Source organism: Plectropomus leopardus, chromosome 3, assembly GCF_026936395.1.
Source record: "Plectropomus leopardus strain MGB_pleo_1.0 chromosome 3, ASM2693639v1, whole genome shotgun sequence".
NCBI classification, from domain to species: domain Eukaryota; kingdom Metazoa; phylum Chordata; class Actinopteri; order Perciformes; family Serranidae; genus Plectropomus; species Plectropomus leopardus.
The window spans coordinates 39,929,684-39,952,686 of record NC_142178.1 but is presented as its reverse complement, the minus strand read 5'-3'; the positions used below and the strand labels follow the sequence as shown (position 1 = coordinate 39,952,686).

The window sequence follows — 23,003 nt, the reverse complement described above, 5'->3', positions numbered from 1 at the left end:
AAGCGTTTAAAGAAAAAACATTTAAAAAACTTGAAAAGAAAAAGCAAGACGCACCTTCCTGTGGGTTTAAAGACGAGTTTCCCTTAAAAATCACCTTAAAAAACATCACAACTTTCTCAAAGAAAACAGTCAGGTTTGTGATTTTGGTGATTTTAAAGAAAGAAACCATTTTCTTTTTTAAAAAATCACCTTTTTTAAGAAAAAAAAATCATCTTTAAAAAGTTGTAAAGAAAAAAAGGCCCGGTTTCTGTAAAGAAACGGCTTCCTGTGGGTTTGAAAAGCATCTTTGAACGTTTGAATAATGAAAATCTGACGCTGAACGCCTCCGCGCTGCGTTTGTCCCTCTGCGCTTTCCGTCCTCTAAACCAAAACACGGAAGCCCGTCAGCTGGGATCAAAGTGCGCGCTGAGCCTCCTCTCGGTAAAACCGTCCGCAGCTGAGCCTCCTCACGTCAGGCCGCCGTTTCTCCTCCTCGGTCTCCATCATGCTCAGACTCAAGATCCTCTCAGGACACCTGAGTCCCGCCGGAGCCTCCGGAGCCCCACAGCGGGACCTGCGGAGCCCCCACTGCCGCGCACAGAGCAGCGACAGCCCGCAGGACGTGGTGGTGGTCCACGGGGTGAGGAGCGCCGTGGGGAGAGCCAGGAGAGGAGGCTTCAAGGTAAATATGAGGAGGAGGAGGAGGAGGCTTCAGGGTAAATATGAGGAGGAGGAGGAGGAGGCTTCAGGGTAAATATGAGGAGGAGGAGGAGGCTTCAGGGTAAATATGAGGAGGAGGAGGAGGAGGCTTCAGGGTAAATATGAGGAGGAGGAGGAGAGGAGGCTTCAGGGTAAATATGAGGAGGAGGAGGAGAGGAGGCTTCAGGGTAAATACGAGGAGGAGGAGGAGGCTTCAGGGTAAATACGAGGAGGAGGAGGAGGCTTCAGGGTAAATATGAGGAGGAGGAGGAGGAGGAGAGGAGTACTCTCACCTGTGTGCAGATGTTTTTTAACCCTGCGGTTTGTCTGCAGGACACCACACCTGACGAGCTGCTCAGCGCCGTGATGACCGCCGTGCTGAGAGACGTCCACCTGTCCACACACACACTGGGAGACATCTGTGTCGGTGAGAGAGTGTGTGTGTGTGTGTGAGTGTGTGTGAGAGTGTGTGTGTGTGTGAGTGAGTGTGTGTGTGTGTGTGTGTGAGTGTGTGTGTGTGTGTGTGTGTGTGTGTGTGTGTGTGTGAATGTTTGATCTGGTGTTAATCATTCACAGACGTTTTCTCGGCTGAAAAACAGTTTAGTTGAAAAATGCTGGAATAGAAGAAAAGATCGATCGTTTAAATACTTTGATTTATTTTTAAATACGCGTATATGTTTTTAAACGTGTATATTTTTCAGTGCTGCAGTAAATATTGTTTCTGAGTAAATATTGTTTATGAGTAAATATTGTTTATGAGTAAGTATTGTTTATGAGTAAATCTAAATCAGAATATTATAAACACCTCAGCTCCTGCTAACCACACCAACAATAACAGTAATAAAGATCATTCATGTTATTATTGTGTGTGTGTGTCTGCAGGGAACGTGCTGCAGCCCGGCGCCGGCGCCGTGATGGCCCGAGTGGCGCACTTCCTCAGGTCTGACTCTTCATCACCGATTCTCACGGTCTTCCTCCCTCACTCAGCCTGTCTCAGTCTCAGTCTGTCTCTGTCTGTCTCAGTCTGTCTCTGTCTGTCTCTGTCTGTCTGTCGTGGTCTCAGTCTGTCTCAGTCTGTCTCTGTCTGTCTCAGTCTCAGTCTATCTCTGTCTGTCTCAGTCTGTCTCAGTCTTTCTCTGTCTGTCTCAGTCTGTCTCAGTCTTTCTCTGTCTGTCTCAGTCTTTCTCTGTCTGTCTCAGTCTGTCTCAGTCTGTTGCTGTCTGTCTCTGTCTGTCTCAGTCTGTTGCTGTCTGTCTCTGTCTGTCTCAGTCTCAGTCTGTCTCTGTCTGTCTCAGTCTTTCTCTGTCTGTCTCAGTCGGTCTCTGTCTGTCTGTCTCAGTTTCAGTATGTCTCTGTCTGTCTCGTTCTGTCTCGGTCTCAGTCTGTCTCAGTCTGTCTCTGTCTGTCTCAGTCTGTCTCTGTCTGTCTCTGTCTGTCTCAGTCTTTCTCTGTCTGTCTCAGTCTTTCTCTGTCTGTCTCTGTCTGTCTCAGTCTGTCGCTGTCTGTCTCTGTCTGTCTCAGTCTGTCTCTGTCTGTCTAAGTCTCAGTCTGTCACTGTCTGTCTCAGTCTGTCTCTGTCTGTCTCAGTCTCAGTCTGTCTCTGTCTGTCTCTGTCTGTCTCTGTCTGTCTCAGTCTCAGTCTGTCTCTGTCTGTCTCAGTCTGTCTCTGTCTGTCTCAGTCTGTCTCTGTCTGTCTCAGTCTGTCTCAGTCTCAGTCTGTCTCTGTCTGTCTCTGTCTGTCTCAGTCTGTCTCTGTCTGTCTCTGTCTGTCTCAGTCTTTCTCTGTCTGTCTCAGTCTTTCTCTGTCTGTCTCTGTCTGTCTCAGTCTGTCGCTGTCTGTCTCTGTCTGTCTCAGTCTGTCGCTGTCTGTCTCTGTCTGTCTCAGTCTGTCTGTCTGTCTAAGTCTCAGTCTGTCTCTGTCTGTCTCAGTCTGTCTCTGTCTGTCTCAGTCTCAGTCTGTCTCAGTCTTTCTCTGTCTGTCTCAGTCTGTCTCAGTCTGTCTCTGTCTGTCTCGGTCTGTCTCGGTCTCACCGCTCTGTCTCCCTCTCAGCGGGTTTCCAGAGACCGTCCCGGTCTACACGGTCAACAGGCAGTGCTCGTCCGGCCTTCAGGCTCTGTTCAACATCGCAGGTACGAACTCGTCGTCATCGCGCGTCGCTGCTCCGTTAGTTTAATCTGGTTTTAACCGGTTCTGTTTCTTCAGGAGCCATCAGGAGCGGATCCATCGACCTCGGGCTCGCCTGCGGGTCAGTTCATTCATCCTGTCTGCAGAAAAATTCAAATAAATTCATGTTTCTTCCACAGTGTCGAACAGTGTGTGTGTGTGTGTGTGTGTGTGTGTGTGTGTGTGTGTGTGTGTGTTTTAGTGTGGAGAGCATGTCTCTGCGAGCGATGGGAGACCCTGGAGACCTGAGCCACCGAGTGTCGGACAACGACAAGGCCCGAGACTGCATGATCCCCATGGGGTGAGCAGACCGCGTGCTGAAGGATGCAAAATGAAATGAAATAAGATAAAATAAAATAATAAAAATAAAATAAATAATATAAATGAAATGAAAATTATCTTTGATTTTATTGTATCTTATTACTTCTTATTAAATTGAATTAAATTTTTATTTAATTTAAAGCTGCATTTGCTGTCTGAGCCCTAAATCCCTCCAAATCTGGCTTGTGTTCCAAAAATGAATTTTATGACGCCCAAAATGCTGTAATTTTACCCCTTAATTTGCTGTAATCCCTAAATTTGTTGTACGAATCCCTAAATGATTTTGTTAGAATCCAGTTTTTATTTTTACAGCCATAAAAATGTATTTATATAATCTTAAAATTTACATCGACCACAAATATTATTACAAAATTTGCTGTTAATCTCTTTTGTTTTATGCTGAAATGTTGTTATAATCCCTGAGGTAGTTATGCCGCCCCATAATCCGTTTTTAATAAGCCATTTTTTAATTAATCTCCAAATCACTCAAATTTCAAATTTTGTGATATTGGCCTAAAATTTATAATTTATAATCAGTAATTGTTCAATCACCTTTTTTTTTTTTTTTTTATAAATCTCCTTTTTTTTTTTTAACCGATCTTCCAAAGTTTACTCGTTATAATCCCAACTTTCGTTTATGCACCAAAAAACATCAACGTGTTTCCAAACTTTTATTAGATTCGATTTAACGATGTGTTGCCTACCGTTTTTGGAAGGATCAGCATCTGAAAAAAAATTCCACGTTTCTGTGTTTGTTTGTTTTTTTGTTTTTTGGGGTTTTTTCAGCATCACCTCGGAGAACGTGGCGGAGAAATTCGGGATCTCCAGAGAAAAGCAGGACGCCTTCGCTCTCAGTTCTCACCAAAAGTGAGTTTGTTTTTCATGCTGACATCCGTCTGTCTGCAGTATTCTGATCCTCTACTGCAAAGTACTAATACACACTGACGCACTGTCCCATCTGGCAGTTATAGTATAATATCTAATATCACTGTGTGATTATATATCATGCAAATAAATGTTAATTAATAAATGTTTTCTTTAAGAAAGAAAACTAAAACTATCAGGTAAATGTAGTGGAGTAGAAAGTAGCATGAAAAAAAAGACTCAAGTACCCTAAATTTGTAGTACAGTAGTACAGTATAGTACCTGTAAAAACGTTAGTTTATTTATATCACAATTGTTTATTCTTTTATTTGCTATAATGAACAAAATCACTTCAAAAGAGCACAAAATTAAAATCTATTTGTTATCATAATAATTAATAATTATATATTTTTAATTCAAATACAGAATAAAAACATACATATTTGTTGAAAGTTTTATCACTTTTTTTAGGTCATTTCCATTTTGTGTTTGTTATTTACTTTTCTTTTGTTTATTATTATTCTTTAGGTATTTTTCTTTGAACTTTTTACGAATTTCTGAATTTTTGAAACATGTCTTGTGAAGTTGCTCATTGATTTTTCTTGTGTTTTCGAAAGAAGTCAATCTGCTGAGGTTTTAAATGATATATATATTATTAAAATACAGAATAAAAAAATATACATATTTGTTTTTAAAAATTTTCAATTTTTATCACGTTTTTATCTTTCATATTTTTTTGTTTACCTTTTTTTTTTTTAGGTATTTTTCTTCTTCGTGTCTTGTGTAGTTGCTCAATGAGTTTTCTCGTGTTTTTGAAAGAAGTCAATCTGCTGAGGTTTAAAGGGTTAAAGCACGCTCATATTCAGCTCTCTGCCCACAGAGCGGCCCGGGCGCAGAGCTCAGGTGTGTTCGAGCAGGAGATCGTTCCCATCACCGCCCGCACAGTGGACGAGCAGGGGAGGGAGCGCCAGGTGACGGTCTCTCAGGATGAGGGGATCAGAGCGGGAACGACTCTGGAGGGACTCGCTAAACTCCGGCCGGCGTTCAAACCCGACGGCAGCACGACGGCAGGTCAGTGTTCGCCAACAGCTGGACTCGTTCGTCCCTCAGCCGCCGCTCAAACGCTTGATCTGTCTCAGGTAACTCCAGCCAGGTGAGCGACGGAGCGGCGGCCGTGCTGGTTGGTCGCAGGTCTGCGGTCGAGGCTCTGGGTCTGCCTATCCTGGGAGTCCTCAGGGCCAGCGCCGTGGTCGGGGTCCCTCCGGATCTGATGGGGATCGGACCGGCGTTCGCCATCCCTGCAGCTCTGGAGCAGGCAGGTAAGATCCGAACCGGCATGAACCTCCTCACACAGCCACAAAGTAACTAAGTACATTTACTCAAGTACTGCACTTAAGTACTGTTTTGAGGTACTTTACTGGAGTATAGGAACACGTCGAAGACCTCCTCAATCCCACCGACATGCCTTCCAGTGAGGAATCAGAATCAGAATCAGAATCAGAAAAAGATTTATTGCCAGGTATAGTTAACACAATACGAGGAATTTGTTCTGTTGGGTTGGTGCAACATAAAAAACAGATAAAATAGAAGATACAAATATAAAATATAAAAAGTACGAGTCTAGCAGTGCAAAACAAAACAAGTAACTCAAGTAACAGTGTAACAGTGCAAGAAACAGAACCATGGAATTAAAGTTATATACAAGAATGGTTGGAGTGCAGATATATATCGATATTTACATTGAAATTCACATTTATACAGGTTTGAGTGCAGCTTTAAGGAAGCAGGGCCTGGGGACTTGGGGGCGGGCTCCTCCATCTCTGGGGCTGAGGTTGCCGAGGATGAGATCCGCCCAGAGTTCCTCAAGGCCCTGTATGTTGTGGATCTGTCATGGTTGACACGTCTCTGCATCATTGAGTGGACATTGGGGGCAGTGCCTCTGGACTGGCAGACCGGGGTAGTGGTCCATCTTTTTAAGAAGGGGGACTGGAGCGTGTGTTCCAACTATAGGGGGATCACACTCCTCAGCCTCCCTGGTAAGGTCTGTTCAGGAGGGTCCGCCAGATAGTCGAACCTCGGATCCAGGAGGGGCAATGCGGTTTTCGTCCTGGTCATGGAACTGTGGACCAGCTCTGGACCCTTGGCAGGATCCTTGACGCTGCATGAGAGTTTGCCAACCAGTCCACATGTGCTTTGTGGACTTGGAGAAGGCATTCGACCATGTCCCTCGGGGAGTCCTGTGGGGGGTTCTCCGGGAGTATGGGGTATTGGACCCCCTGATACGGGCTGTTCATTCCCTGTATGACCGGTGCTGGAGCTTGGTCCACATTGCCGGCAGTAAGTCAGACTCTTTTCCAGTGAGGGCTGGACTCCGCCAGGGCTGCCCTTTGTCACCGATTCTGTTCATAACTTTTATGGACAGAATTTCTAGGCGCAGCCAGCGTGTTGAGGGGGTCCGGTTTGGTGACCTCGGGATTGGGTCGCTACTTTTTGCAGATGATGTGGTCCTGTTGGCTCCATCAGGCCGTGACCTTCAGCTCTCACTGGATCGGTTTGCAGCTGAGTGTGAAGCGGCCGGGATGAGAATCAGCACCTCCAAATCCGGGGCCATGGTTCTCAGCTGGAAAAGGGTGGCGCGCCCTCTCCAGATCGGGGACGAGATCCTGCCCCAAGTGGAGGAGTTTAAGTACCTCGGGGTCTTGTTCACGAGTGAGGGAAGGATGGAGTGGCAGATCGTCAGGCGGATCGGTGCAGCGTCTGCAGTAATGCGGACTCTGCACCGGTCTGTTGTGGTGAAGAGGGAGCTGAGCCGAAAGGCAAAGCTCTCGATTTACTGGTCAATCTTCGTTCCATACCCTCATCTATTGTCACGAGTTTTGGGTAGTGACACGGGCATGAGCGGCCGAAATGAGCTTCCTCCGTGGTCCGTCCGAGTTGCTGGGCTCTCCCTTAGAGATAGGGTGAGAAGCTCGGTCATCCGGGAGGAGCTCGGAGGAGAGCCGCTGCTCCTCCGTGTTGAGAAGAGCGAGATGAGGTGGCTCGGGCATCTAATTAGGATGCCTCCCGGACGCCTCCCTGGCGAGGTGTTCAAATGTCCCACTTGTAGGAGCCCCCGGGGAAGACCCAAGACACGCTGGAGAGACTATGTCTCTCAGCTGGCCTGGGAACGCCTTGGGATCCCAGAGCTGGACGGAGTGGCCTGACCCCACGACCCGACCCTGGACAAGCAGAAGGCGATGGATGGATGGATGGAAATATTATATCCTGTAAAATCGTGTCATATCGTACAAAGTTGAAAAAAAGTCCAAAAAAGTCCGAATTTAGTGTGTCGAACAAATGGCAGAAAATCGCATGATATAGTATGGCGAAAAATATCAAATTTTGACATGCCCCAAAAATGGCTGAAAACAACATATTATGGCCTGCAGAGTGGTGTCATATCATAGACAGTCAAAGAAAAGTCCAAAGGACCATAATTTAGCATGTTGAAAAAATGACCAAAAATCGCATGCCATATAATTGAATTGAATAGGATTGAATCATATCATACAAAGTTGAAAAAAAAAGTCCAAAAAAGTGAGAATTTAGCTTGTCGGAAAAACTGCCAGAAATCACATGCTATTGTATGGCGAAAAATGTCAAATTTTAACCGCTCCTAAAAATCGCTGATAAAGACATAGATTAGCTTGTAGGGACGCGTCATGGAATGCATAGTGGGAATAAATGCAAAAAAAGGCCAAAAATCTCATATATTGGCCAAAAAAATGGCCAAAAAGGCAAGGGTAGAGTATGGCGAAAGAAATCAAAATTTGACCCCTACTAAAAAGGGCTAAAAACGACATAGAATAACTTGTACAGACATGTCATGGTATACAAAATGGGAATAACAAAAAAAAAAAGCCAAAAACCTAATATTTTAGACAGTCAAAAAAATGGCCAAAAACGCAATAGTACAGCATGGTGAAAAAAGTCGAAATTTGACCACTCCTAAAAATGACTGAAATTGACATAGAATAGCTTTTAGAGACACGTCATTGTACAAAGGTGGGAATAAAGACAAAAAAAGACCAAAAACCTAATATTTTAGCATTAGTATGGCGAAAAAGTCAAAATTTGACTGCTCCTAAAAATGGCTGAAAACAACTTAGAATAGCTTTTATTGACGCATTATGGTATACAAAGTGAAAATGAAGGCCAAAAAAGGCCAAAAACTTCATAATTTAGGATGTCAAAAAAATGGCGAAAAGAGGCAATAGTATAGTATGGCGAAAAAGTCAAAATTTGACCGCTCCTAAAAATGGCTGAAAACAACTTAGAATTGCTTATTTAGACGCGTTATGGTATACAAAGTGGAAATAAAGGCCAACAAAGGCCAAAAACTTCATAATTTAGGATGTCAAAAAAATGGCGAAAAGAGGCAATAGTATAGTATGGCGAAAGAGTCCAAATTTGAACGCTCCTAAAAATGGCTGGAAACAACTTAGAATAGCTTTTATTGACGCGTTATGGTATACAAAGTGGAAATAAAGGCCAAAAAACTTCATAATTTAGGATGTCAAAAAAATGGCGAAAAGAGGCAATAGTATAGTATGGCGAAAAAGTCAAAATTTGACTGCTCCTAAAAATGGCTGAAAACAACTTAGAATAGCTTTTATTGACGACTTATGTCATACAAAGTGGAAATAAAGTCCAAAAAAGGCCCAAAACTTTATAATTTAGGATGTCAAAAAATGGCGAAAAGAGGCAATAGTATAGTATGGCGAAAAAGTCAAAATTTGACCGCTCCTAAAAATGGCTGAAAACAACTTAGAATTGCTTATTTAGACGCGTTATGGTATACAAAGTGGAAATAAAGGCCAAAAAAGGCCAAAAACCTCATATTTTAGGATGTCAAAAAAATGGTGAAAAGAGACAATAGTATAGTATGGCAAAAAAGTCAAAATTTGACCGCTCCTAAAAATGGCTGAAAACAACTTAGAATAAGTTATATAGACGCGTTATGTTTTACAAAGTGGAAGTAAAGACCGAAAGAGGCCAAAAACTTCATAATTAGGATGTCAAAAAAATGACGAAAAGAGGCAATAGTATAGTATGGCGAAAAAGTCAAAATTTGACCGCTCCTAAAAATGGCTGAAAATAACTTTGAATAGCTTACATAGATGTGTTATGGTTTACAAAGTGGAAATAAAGGCCAAAAAAGGCCAACAACCTCATATTTTAGGATGTCAAAAAAATGGTGAAAAGAGGCAATAGTATAGTATGGCGAAAAAGTCGAAATTTGACCGCTCCTAAAAATGGCTGAAAACAACTTAGAATATCTTTTATTGATGCGTTATGGTATACAGAGTGTAAATAAAGGCCAAAAAAGGCCAAAAACCTCATATTTTAGGATGTCAAAAAAATGGCGAAAAGAGGCAATAGTATAGTATGGCGAAAAAGTCAAAATTTGACCGCTCCTAAAAATGGCTTAAAACAACTTCGAATTGCTTATTTAGACGCGTTATGGTATACAAAGTGGAAATAAAGGCCAAAAAAGGCCAAAAACTTCATAATTTAGGATGTCAAAAAAAATGGCGAAAAGAGGCAATAGTATAGTATGGCGAAAAAGTCAAAATTTGACCGCTCCTAAAAATGGCTTAAAACAACTTAGAATACCTTTTATTGATGCGTTATGTTATACAAAGTGGAAATAAAGTCCAAAAAAGGCCAAAAACCTCATATTTTAGGATGTCAAAAAATGGCGAAAAGAGGCAATAGTATAGTATGGCGAAAAAGTCCAAATTTGACCGCTCCTAAAAATGGCTGAAAACAACTTAGAATTGCTTATTTAGACGCGTTATGTTATACAAAGTGGAAATAAAGTCCAAAAAAGGCCAAAAACTTCATAATTTAGGATGTCAAAAAAATGGCGAAAAGAGGCAATAGTATAGTATGGCGAAAAAGCCAAAATTTGACCGCTCCTAAAAATGGCTGAAAACAACTTAGAATTGCTTATTTAGACGCGTTATGGTATACAAAGTGGAAATAAAGGCCAAAAAAGGCCAAAAACCTCATATTTTAGGATGTCAAAAAAATTGGCGAAAAGAGGCAATAGTATAGTATGGCGAAAAAGCCAAAATTTGACCGCTCCTAAAAATGGCTGAAAACAACCTAGAATAGCTTTTATTGATGCGTTATAGTATACAAAGTGGAAATAAAGTCCAAAAAAGGCCAAAAACCTCATATTTTAGGATGTCAAAAAAATTGGCGAAAAGAGGCAATAGTATAGTATGGCGAAAAAGTCAAAATTTGACCGCTCCTAAAAATGGCTGAAAACAACTTAGAATATCTTTTATTGATGCGTTATAGTATACAAAGTGGAAATAAAGTCCAAAAAAGGCCAAAAACTTCATAATTTAGGATGTCAAAAAAATGGCGAATGTACTCTGAGAAACTCCAACACCAGTTCTCAGCCGGTGACACTGCCTCTGTGTGGAGGGGGCTCAGGCAGATAACCAATTACAAACCCAGAGCCCCACAAGCTGCCAATGACTTGCGTCTGGCCAACAGCCTGAATGAGTTTTACTGTAGATTTGAAAGACAACGGGACAGTCCTGACTCCATCCCCCATCACACCTCTGACCAGCCTCAACCGTCCACCTGCACCTCCCCCATCTCAGCAGGAGCTTCACCACAGCTGCCCATCTCAGAAGCTCCCAACTCATCCTCCTCCTCCCCCCCAGTGACACCTTTCTCCATCCAGGAGAAGGATGTCAACAGACTGTTCAAGAGGCAGAACCCCGCAAAGCAAGTGGGCCGGACTCTGTCTCTCCATCCACCCTGAAGCACTGTGCTGATCAGCTGTCTCCAGTGTTCACAGACATTTTCAACACCTCACTGGAGACATGCCACGTACCGGCCTGCTTCAAGGCCTCCACAATCAGCCCTGTTCCCAAGAAGCTGAGGACAACAGGTCTCAATGACTACAGACCCGTCGCCTTGACCTCTGTGGTTATGAAGTCATTTGAGCGCCTCATGCTTCCACACATCAAAGACATTACTGACTCACACCTGGACCCCTACAGTTTGCCTACAGAGCCAACAGGTCTGTAGATGATGCAGTTAACCTGGCCTTGCATTTCATCCTCCAGCACCTGGACTCCCCAGGATCCTATGCCAGGATCCTGTTTGTGGATTTCAGCTCTGCCTTCAACACAATCATCCCAGCTCTCCTGCAGGACAACCTCTCCCAGCTGAACGTGCCAGACTCCACTTGCAGGTGGATCACAGACTTCCTGTCTGACAGGAGGCAGCATGTAAAGCTGGGAAAACACATCTCTGACTCCCAGACTATCAGCACTGGATCCCCTCAGGGCTGTGTTCTTTCCCCTCTGCTATTCTCCCTGTACACCAACAGCTGCACCTCCAGTCACCAGTCTGTCAAGCTCCTGAAGTTCGCTGACGACACGACCCTCATCGGGCTCATCTCTGATGGAGACGAGTCCGCCTACAGGAGGGAGACAGACCGTCTGGTGTCCTGGTGCAGCTTGAACAATCTGGAGCTCAACGCTGTAAAGACAGTGGAGATGATAGTAGACTTCAGAGGGAGCACAGCCCCTCTCACCCCCATCACCCTGAGGGACTCTCCAGTGGTCACGGTGGAGTCCTTCTGCTTCCTGGGCACCATCATCACCCAGGACCTCAAGTGGGAGCTGAACATCAGCTCTCTGACCAAAAAAGCCCAACAGAGGATGTACTTCCTGCGGCAGCTGAGGAAGTTCAACCTGCCAGTGAAGATGATGGTGCACTTCTACACCTCCATCATCGAGTCCATCCTCACCTCCTCCATCACCATCTGGTACGCTGCAGCTACCGCCAAGGACAAGCGCAGGCTGCAGCGTATCATCCGCTCTGCTGAAAAGGTCATCGGCCGCAGTCTGCCCTCCCTCCAGGACCTGTACGCCTCCAGGACTCTGAGGCATGCAGGTAAGATTGTGGCCGATCCCTCCCACCCTGGACACAAACTCTTCCAATTACTCCCCTCTGGCAGGAGGCTTCGGTCCACCAAGACCAGAACCTCACGCCACAAGAACAGTTTCTTCCCGTCTGCCACCGGCCTCATAAACAAGGCCCAGGTCCCCCACTGACGCACTCTCCTCATAGACTGTACGTTACATTAACGTGTTCATTAATGCACATCACCGGCACTGCTGCTGGTCATGCGGCACATCCACACCATAAAGCTGCACTCAAACCTGTAGAAATGTGAATTTCAATGTAAATATCAATATATATCTGCACTCCAACCATTCTTGTATATACTTTAATTCCATGGTTCTGTTTCTGCACTGTTACACTGTTACTTGTGTTACTTGTTTTGTTTTGCACTGTAAGACTCGTACTTTTTATATTTTATATTTTATATATATATCTTCTATCTTATCTGTTTTCTTTTTCTATATTTATGTTGCACCAACCCACCAGAACAAATTCCTCGTATTGTGTTAACTATACCTGGCAATAAATCTTTTTCTGATTCTGATTCTGATTCTGATTCTGATTCTGATTCAATAGTATAGTATGGCGAAAAAGTCAAAATTTGACCGCTCCTAAAAATGGCTGAAAACAACTTAGAATTGCTTATTTAGACGCGTTATGGTATACAAAGTGGAAATAAAGGCCAAAAAGGCCAAAACTTAATAATTTAGGATGTCAAAAAAATGGCGAAAAGAGGCAATAGTATAGTATGGCGAAAAAGCCAAAATTTGACCGCTCCTAAAAATGGCTTAAAACAACTTAGAATATCTTTTATTGATGCGTTATAGTATACAAAGTGGAAATAAAGGCCAAAAAAGGCCAAAAACCTCACTATTTTAGGATGTCAAAAAAATGGCGAAAAGAGGCAATAGTATAGTATGGCGAAAAAGTCAAAATTTGACCGCTCCTAAAAATGGCTGAAAACAACTTAGAATACCTTTTATTGATGCGTTATGTCATACAAAGTGGAAATAAAGTCCAAAAAAGGCCAAAAACTTCATAATTTAGGATGTAAAAAAAATGGTGAAAAGAGACAATAGTATAGTATGGCGAAAAAGCCAAAATTTGACCGCTCCTAAAAATGGCTGAAAACAACTTAGAATTGCTTATTTAGACGCGTTATGGTATACAAAGTGGAAATAAAGGCCAAGAAAGGCCAAAAACTTCATAATTTAGGATGTCAAAAAAATGGCGAAAAGAGGCAATAGTATAGTATGGCGAAAAAGCCAAAATTTGACCGCTCCTAAAAATGGCTTAAAACAACTTAGAATATCTTTTATTGATGCGTTATGGTATACAAAGTGGAAATAAAGGCCAAAAAAGGCCAAAAACTTCATAATTTAGGATGTCAAAAAAAATGGCGAAAAGAGGCAATAGTATAGTATGGCGAAAAAGCCAAAATTTGACCACTCCTAAAAATGGCTTAAAACAACTTAGAATATCTTTTATTGATGCGTTATAGTATACAAAGTGGAAATAAAGGCCAAAAAAGGCCAAAAACTTCATAATTTAGGATGTCAAAAAAAATGGTGAAAAGAGGCAATAGTATAGTATGGCGAAAAAGTCAAAATTTGACCGCTCCTAAAATGGCTGAAAACAACTTAAAATAGCTTTTATTGATGCGTTATGTTATACAAAGTGGAAATAAAGTCCAAAAAAGGCCAAAAACTTCATAATTTAGGATGTCAAAAAAATGGTGAAAAGAGGCAATAGTATAGTATGGCGAAAAAGTCAAAATTTGACCGCTCCTAAAAATGGCTGAAAACAACGAGAATTGCTTATTTAGACGCGTTATGGTATACAAAGTGGAAATAAAGGCCAAAAAAGGCCAAAAACTTCATAATTTAGGATGTCAAAAAAAATGGCGAAAAGAGGCAATAGTATAGTATGGCGAAAAAGCCAAAATTTGACCGCTCCTAAAAATGGCTTAAAACAACTTAGAATATCTTTTATTGATGCGTTATAGTATACAAAGTGGAAATAAAGGCCAAAAAAGGCCAAAAACCTCATATTTTAGGATGTCAAAAAAATGGCGAAAAGAGGCAATAGTATAGTATGGCGAAAAAGCCAAAATTTGACCGCTCCTAAAAATAGCTGAAAACAACTTAGAATACCTTTTATTGATGCGTTATGTCATACAAAGTGGAAATAAAGTCCAAAAAGGCCAAAACTTCATAATTTAGGATGTCAAAAAAATGGCAAAAAGAGGCAATAGTATAGTATGGCGAAAAAGTCAAAATTTGACCGCTCCTAAAAATGGCTGAAAACAACTTAGAATTGCTTATTTGGACGCGTTATGGTATACAAAGTGGAAATAAAGGCCAAAAAAGGTCAAAAACTTTATAATTTAGGATGTCAAAAAATGGCGAAAAGAGGCAATAGTATAGTATGGCGAAAAGTCAAAATTTGACCGCTCCTAAAAATGGCTGAAAACAACTTAGAATATCTTTTATTGATGCGTTATGTTATACAAAGTGGAAATAAAGGCCAAAAAAGGCCAAAAACTTCATAATTTAGGATATCAAAAAAATGGTGAAAAGAGGCAATAGTATAGTATGGCGAAAAAGTCAAAATTTGACCGCTCCTAAAAATGGCTGAAAACAACGTAGAATTGCTTATTTAGACGCGTTATAGTATACAAAGTGGAAATAAAGTCCAAAAAAGGCCAAAAACTTCATAATTTAGGATGTCAAAAAAAATGGCGAAAAGAGGCAATAGTATAGTATGGCGAAAAAGCCAAAATTTGACCGCTCCTAAAAATGGCTTAAAACAACTTAGAATATCTTTTATTGATGCGTTATAGTATACAAAGTGGAAATAAAGGCCAAAAAAGGCCAAAAACCTCATATTTTAGGATGTCAAAAAAATGGCGAAAAGAGGCAATAGTATAGTATGGCGAAAAAGTCAAAATTTGACCGCTCCTAAAAATGGCTGAAAACAACTTAGAATAGCTTTTATTGATGCGTTATGGTATACAAAGTGGAAATAAAGGCCAAAAAGGCCAAAAACTTCATAATTTAGGATGTCAAAAAATGGCAAAAGAGGCAATAGTATAGTATGGCGAAAAAGTCAAAATTTGACCGCTCCTAAAATGGCTGAAAACAACTTAGAATTGCTTATTTAGACGCGTTATGGTATACAAAGTGGAAATAAAGGCCAAAAAGGCCAAAAACTTCATAATTTAGGATGTCAAAAAAAATGGCGAAAAGAGGCAATAGTATAGTATGGCGAAAAAGCCAAAATTTGACCGCTCCTAAAAATGGCTTAAAACAACTTAGAATATCTTTTATTGATGCGTTATAGTATACAAAGTGGAAATAAAGGCCAAAAAAGGCCAAAAACCTCATATTTTAGGATGTCAAAAAAATGGCGAAAAGAGGCAATAGTATAGTATGGCGAAAAAGTCAAAATTTGACCGCTCCTAAAAATGGCTGAAAACAACTTAGAATATCTTTTATTGATGCGTTATAGTATACAAAGTGGAAATAAAGGCCAAAAAAGGCCAAAAACTTCATAATTTAGGATGTCAAAAAAATGGCGAAAAGAGGCAATAGTATAGTATGGCGAAAAAGCCAAAATTTGACCACTCCTCAAAATGGCTGAAAACAACTTAGAATTGCTTATTTAGACGCGTTATGGTATACAAAGTGGAAATAAAGGCCAAAAAAGGCCAAAAACTTCATAATTTAGGATGTCAAATAAAAGGGGAAAAGAGGCAATAGTATAGTATGGCGAAAAAGTCAAAATTTGACCGCTCCTAAAAATGGCTGAAAACAACGAGAATTGCTTATTTAGACGCGGTATAGTAGACAAAATGGAAATAAAGTCCAAAAAAGGCCAAAAACTTCATAATTTAGGATGTCAAAAAAAATGGCGAAAAGAGGCAATAGTATAGTATGGCAAAAAAGTCGAAATTTGACCGCTCCTAAAAATGGCTGAAAACAACTTAGAATACCTTTTATTGATGCGTTATAGTATACAAAGTGGAAATAAAGTCCAAAAAAGGCCAAAAACCTCATATTTTAGGATGTCAAAAAAATTGGCGAAAAGAGGCAATAGTATAGTATGGCGAAAAAGTCAAAATTTGACCGCTCCTAAAAATGGCTGAAAACAACTTAGAATAGCTTTTATTGACGCGTTATGTTATACAAAGTGGAAATAAAGTCCAAAAAAGGCCAAAAACTTCATAATTTAGGATGTCAAAAAAATGGTGAAAAGAGGCAATAGTATAGTATGGCGAAAAAGCCAAAATTTGACCGCTCCTAAAAATGGCTTAAAACAACTTAGAATATCTTTTATTGATGCGTTATAGTATACAAAGTGGAAATAAAGGCCAATAAAGGCCAAAAAAGGCCAAAAACTTCATAATTTAGGATGTCAAAAAAATGGCGAAAAGAGGCAATAGTATAGTATGGCTTAAAAAGCCAAAATTTGACCGCTCCTAAAATGGCTGAAAACAACTTAGAATATCTTTTATTGATGCGTTATAGTATACAAAGTGGAAATAAAGGCCAAAAAAGGCCAAAAACCTCATATTTTAGGATGTCAAAAAAATGGCGAAAAGAGGCAATAGGCGAAAAAGTCAAAATTTGACCGCTCCTAAAAATGGCTGAAAACAACTTAGAATAGCTTTTATTGATGCGTTATGTTATACAAAGTGGAAATAAAGGCCAAAAAAGGCCAAAAACTTCATAATTTAGGATGTCAAAAAATGGCAAAAGAGGCAATAGTATAGTATGGTGAAAAAGTCAAAATTTGACCGCTCCTAAAAATGGCTGAAAACAACTTAGAATTGCTTATTTAGACGTTATGGTATACAAAGTGTAAAGAAAGGCCAAAAAAGGCCAAAAACTTCATAATTTAGGATGTCAAAAAAATGGCAAAAAGAGGCAATAGTATAGTATGGCGAAAAAGCCAAAATTTGACCGCTCCTAAAAATGGCTGAAAACAACTTAGAATTGCTTATTTAGACGCGTTATGGTATACAAAGTGGAAATAAAGGCCAAAAAAGGCCAAAAACTTCATAATTTAGGATGTCAAAAAAAATGGCGAAAAGAGGCAATAGTATAGTATGGCGAAAAAGCCAAAATTTGACCGCTCCTAAAAATGGCTGAAAACAACTTAGAATATCTTTTATTGATGCGTTATAGTATACAAAGTGGAAATAAAGGCCAAAAAAGGCCAAAAACTTCATAATTTAGGATGTCAAAAAAATGGCGAAAAGAGGCAATAGTATAGTATGGCGAAAAAGCCAAAATTTGACCACTCCTCAAAATGGCTGAAAACAACTTAGAATTGCTTATTTAGACGCGTTATGGTATACAAAGTGGAAATAAAGGCCAAAAAAGGCCAAAAACTTCATAATTTAGGATGTCAAATAAAAGGGGGAAAAGAGGCAATAGTATAGTATGGCGAAAAAGTCAAAATTTGACCGCTCCTAAAATGGCTGAAAACAACGAGAATTGCTTATTTAGACAGCGTTATAGTATACAAAGTGGAAATAAAGTCCAAAAAGGCCAAAAACTTAATAATTTAGGATGTCAAAAAAATGGCGAAAAGAGGCAATAGTATAGTATGGCAAAAAAGTCAAAATTTGACCGCTCCTAAAAATGGCTGAAAACAACTTAGAATACCTTTTATTGATGCGTTATAGTATACAAAGTGGAAATAAAGTCCAAAAAAGGCCAAAAACCTCATATTTTAGGATGTCAAAAAAATTGGCGAAAAGAGGCAATAGTATAGTATGGCGAAAAAGTCAAAATTTGACCGCTCCTAAAAATGGCTGAAAACAACTTAGAATAGCTTTTATTGACGCGTTATGTTATACAAAGTGGAAATAAAGTCCAAAAAGGCCAAAAACTTCATAATTTAGGATGTCAAAAAAATGGTGAAAAGAGGCAATAGTATAGTATGGCGAAAAAGCCAAAATTTGACCGCTCCTAAAAATGGCTTAAAACAACTTAGAATATCTTTTATTGATGCGTTATAGTATACAAAGTGGAAATAAGGCCAATAAAGGCCAAAAAGGCCAAAAACTTCATAATTTAGGATGTCAAAAAAAATGGCGAAAAGAGGCAATAGTATAGTATGGCGAAAAAGCCAAAATTTGACCGCTCCTAAAAATGGCTGAAAACAACTTAGAATATCTTTTATTGATGCGTTATAGTATACAAAGTGGAAATAAAGGCCAAAAAGGCCAAAAACCTCATATTTTAGGATGTCAAAAAATGGCGAAAAGAGGCAATAGTATAGTATGGCGAAAAAGCCAAAATTTGACCGCTCCTAAAAATAGCTGAAAACAACTTAGAATACCTTTTATTGATGCGTTATGTCATACAAAGTGGAAATAAAGTCCAAAAAAGGCCAAAAACTTCATAATTTAGGATGTCAAAAAAATGGCGAAAAGAGGCAATAGTATAGTATGGCGAAAAAGTCAAAATTTGACCGCTCCTAAAAATGGCTGAAAACAACTTAGAATTGCTTATTTGGACGTTATGCTATACAAAGTGAAAATAAAGGCCAAAACAGGCCAAAAACTTCATAATTTAGGATGTCAAAAAAAATGGCGAAAAGAGGCAATAGTATAGTATGGCGAAAAAGTCAAAATTTGACCGCTCCTAAAAATGGCTGAAAACAACTTAGAATAGCTTTTATTGACGCGTTATGTTATACAAAGTGGAAATAAAGTCCAAAAAAGGCCAAAAACTTCATAATTTAGGATATCAAAAAAATGGTGAAAAGAGGCAATAGTATAGTATGGCGAAAAAGTCAAAATTTGACCGCTCCTAAAAATGGCTGAAAACAACGAGAATTGCTTATTTAGGCAGCGTTATAGTATACAAAGTGGAAATAAAGTCCAAAAAGGCCAAAAACCTCATAATTTAGGATGTCAAAAAAAATGGCGAAAAGAGGCAATAGTATAGTATGGCGAAAAAGCCAAAATTTGACCGCTCCTAAAAATGGCTTAAAACAACTTAGAATATCTTTTATTGATGCGTTATAGTATACAAAGTGGAAATAAAGGCCAAAAAAGGCCAAAAACCTCATATTTTAGGATGTCAAAAAAATGGCGAAAAGAGGCAATAGTATAGTATGGCGAAAAAGTCAAAATTTGACCGCTCCTAAAAATGGCTGAAAACAACTTAGAATAGCTTTTATTGATGCGTTATGTTATACAAAGTGGAAATAAAGGCCAAAAAAGGCCAAAAACTTCATAATTTAGGATGTCAAAAAAATGGCAAAAAGAGGCAATAGTATAGTATGGCGAAAAAGTCAAAATTTGACCGCTCCTAAAAATGGCTGAAAACAACTTAGAATTGCTTATTTAGACGCGTTATGGTATACAAAGTGGAAATAAAGGCCAAAAAAGGCCAAAAACTTCATAATTTAGGATGTCAAAAAAATGGCGAAAAGAGGCAATAGTATAGTATGGCGAAAAAGTCAAAATTTGACCGCTCCTAAAAATGGCTGAAAACAACTTAGAATATCTTTTATTGATGCGTTATAGTATACAAAGTGGAAATAAAGGCCAAAAAAGGCCAAAAACCTCATATTTTAGGAGGTCAAAAAAATTGGCGAAAAGAGGCAATAGTATAGTATGGCGAAAAAGTCAAAATTTGACCACTCCTAAAAATGGCTTAAAACAACTTAGAATATCTTTTATTGATGCGTTATAGTATACAAAGTGGAAATAAAGGCCAAAAAAGGCCAAAAACTTCATAATTTAGGATGTCAAAAAATGGCGAAAAGAGGCAATAGTATAGTATGGCTTAAAAAGCCAAAATTTGACCACTCCTCAAAATGGCTGAAAACAACTTAGAATTGCTTATTTAGACGGCGTTATGGTAAACAAAGTGGAAAGAAGGGACAAAAAAGGCTAAAAACTTCATAATTTAGGATGTCAAATAAAAGGGGGAAAAGAGGCAATAGTATAGTATGGCGAAAAAGTCAAAATTTGACCGCTCCTAAAAATGGCTGAAAACAACGTAGAATTGCTTATTTAGACGCGTTATAGTATACAAAGTGGAAATAAAGTCCAAAAAAGGCCAAAAACTTCATAATTTAGGATGTCAAAAAAAATGGCGAAAAGAGGCAATAGTATAGTATGGCAAAAAAGTCGAAATTTGACCGCTCCTAAAATGGCTGAAAACAACTTAGAATACCTTTTATTGATGCGTTATAGTATACAAAGTGGAAAAAAAGGCCAAAAAAGGCCAAAAACCTCATATTTTAGGAGGTCAAAAAAATTGGCGAAAAGAGGCAATAGTATAGTATGGCGAAAAAGTCAAAATTTGACCGCTCCTAAAATGGCTGAAAACAACTTAGAATAGCTTTTATTGACGTTATGTTATACAAAGTGGAAATAAAGTCCAAAAAGGCCAAAAACTTCATAATTTAGGATGTCAAAAATGGTGAAAAGAGGCAATAGTATAGTATGGCTAAAAAGCCAAAATTTGACCGCTCTAAAAATGGCTTAAAACAACTTAGAATATCTTTTATTGATGCGTTATAGTATACAAAGTGGAAATAAAGGCCAATAAAGGCCAAAAAAGGCCAAAAACTTCATAATTTAGGATGTCAAAAAAAATGGCGAAAAGAGGCAATAATATAGTATGGCGAAAAAAGTCAAAATTTGACCGCTCCTAAAAATGGCTGAAAACAACTTAGAATATCTTTTATTGATGCGTTATAGTATACAAAGTGGAAATAAAGGCCAAAAAAGGCCAAAAACCTCATATTTTAGGATGTCAAAAAAATGGCGAAAAAGAGGCAATAGTATGTGAAAAAAGTCAAAATTTGACCGCTCCTAAAATGGCTGAAAACAACTTAGAATAGCTTTTATTGATGCGTTATGTTATACAAAGTGGAAATAAAGGCCAAAAAAGGCCAAAAACTTCATAATTTAGGATGTCAAAAAAATGGCAAAAAGAGGCAATAGTATAGTATGGCGAAAAAGTCAAAATTTGACTGCTCCTAAAAATGGCTGAAAACAACTTAGAATTGCTTATTTAGACATGTTATGGTATACAAAGTGGAAATAAAGGCCAAAAAAGGCCAAAAACTTCATAATTTAGGATGTCAAAAAATGGCAAAAGAGGCAATAGTATAGTATGGCGAAAAAGTCAAAATTTGACCCCTCCTAAAAATGGCTGAAAACAACTAAGAATAGCTTATTTAGATGCGTTATGGTATACAAAGTGGAAATAAAGGTCAAAAAAGGTCCAAAACTTCATAATTTAAGATGTCAAAAAAATGGCGAAAAGAGGCAATAGTATAGTATGGCGAAAAAGCCAAAATTTGACCGCTCCTAAAAATGGCTGAAAACAACTTAGAATATCTTTTATTGATGCGTTATAGTATACAAAGTGGAAATAAAGGCCAAAAAGGCCAAAAACTTCATAATTTAGGATGTCAAAAAATGGCGAAAAGAGGCAATAGTATAGTATATGAAAAAGCCAAAATTTGACCACTCCTCAAAATGGCTGAAAACAACTTAGAATTGCTTATTTAGACGTTATGGTATACAAAGTGGAAATAAAGGCCAAAAAAAGCCAAAAACTTCAAAATTTAGGATGTCAAAAAAAAAGGGGAAAAGAGGCAAAAGTATAGTATGGCGAAAAAGTCAAAATTTGACCGCTCCTAAAAATGGCTGAAAACAACGTAGAATTGCTTATTTAGACGCGTTATAGTATACAAAGTGGAAATAAAGTCCAAAAAAGGCCAAAAACTTCATAATTTAGGATGTCAAAAAAAATGGCGAAAAGAGGCAATAGTATAGTATGGCAAAAAAGTCGAAATTTGACCGCTCCTAAAAATGGCTGAAAACAACTTAGAATACCTTTTATTGATGCGTTATAGTATACAAAGTGGAAATAAAGTCCAAAAAGGCCAAAAACCTCATATTTTAGGATGTCAAAAAAATGGCGAAAAGAGGCAATAGTATAGTATGGCGAAAAAGTCAAAATTTGACCGCTCCTAAAAATGGTTGAAAACATCTTAGAATACCTTTTATTGATGCGTTATGTCATACAAAGTGGAAATAAAGTCCAAAAAAGGCCAAAAACTTCATAATTTAGGATGTCAAAAAAATGGTGAAAAGAGGCAATAGTATAGTATGGCGAAAAAGCCAAAATTTGACCGCTCCTAAAAATGGCTTAAAACAACTTAGAATATCTTTTATTGATGCGTTATAGTATACAAAGTGGAAATAAAGGCAAATAAAGGCCAAAAAAGGCCAAAAACTTCATAATTTAGGATGTCAAAAAAATGGCGAAAAGAGGCAATAGTATAGTATGGCGAAAAAGCCAAAATTTGACCGCTCCTAAAAATGGCTGAAAACAACTTAGAATATCTTTTATTGATGCGTTATAGTATACAAAGTGGAAATAAAGGCCAAAAAAGGCCAAAAACCTCATATTTTAGGATGTCAAAAAAATGGCGAAAAGAGGCAATAGTATAGTATGGCGAAAAAGTCAAAATTTGACCGCTCCTAAAAATGGCTGAAAACAACTTAGAATAGCTTTTATTGATGCGTTATGTTATACAAAGTGGAAATAAAGGCCAAAAAAGGCCAAAAACTTCATAATTTAGGATGTCAAAAAAATGGCGAAAAGAGGCAATAGTATAGTATGGCGAAAAAGTCAAAATTTGACCGCTCCTAAAAATGGCTGAAAACAACTTAGAATTGCTTATTTAGACGCGTTATGGTATACAAAGTGGAAATAAAGGCCAAAAAAGGCCAAAAACTTCATAATTTAGGATGTCAAAAAAATGGCAAAAAGAGGCAATAGTATAGTATGGCGAAAAAGCCAAAATTTGACCGCTCCTAAAAATGGCTGAAAACAACTTAGAATTGCTTATTTAGACATGTTATGGTATACAAAAAGTGGAAATAAAGGCCAAAAAGGCCAAAAACTTCATAATTTAGGATGTCAAAAAATGGCGAAAAAGAGGCAATAGT

At 38.8% G+C, this 23,003-nt stretch overlaps 1 protein-coding gene across 1 annotated transcript in view; it reads left to right on the top strand.

Moving 5' to 3' along the window:
- Positions 1 to 373: 373 nt before the first annotated feature.
- The window catches only part of acaa1 (acetyl-CoA acyltransferase 1), a 42,042-nt gene continuing 19,412 nt past the window's right edge, over positions 374 to 23,003 (top strand). The window contains exons 1-9 of the mRNA XM_088075217.1: positions 374 to 661; positions 1,012 to 1,105; positions 1,561 to 1,618; positions 2,729 to 2,808; positions 2,882 to 2,924; positions 3,045 to 3,143; positions 3,950 to 4,030; positions 4,908 to 5,098; positions 5,167 to 5,346. Of these exons, the coding sequence (XP_087931343.1) occupies positions 485 to 661; positions 1,012 to 1,105; positions 1,561 to 1,618; positions 2,729 to 2,808; positions 2,882 to 2,924; positions 3,045 to 3,143; positions 3,950 to 4,030; positions 4,908 to 5,098; positions 5,167 to 5,346 (1,003 nt within the window). The 5' untranslated portion in view covers positions 374 to 484. The remainder of the gene's footprint in view (positions 662 to 1,011; positions 1,106 to 1,560; positions 1,619 to 2,728; positions 2,809 to 2,881; positions 2,925 to 3,044; positions 3,144 to 3,949; positions 4,031 to 4,907; positions 5,099 to 5,166; positions 5,347 to 23,003) is intronic.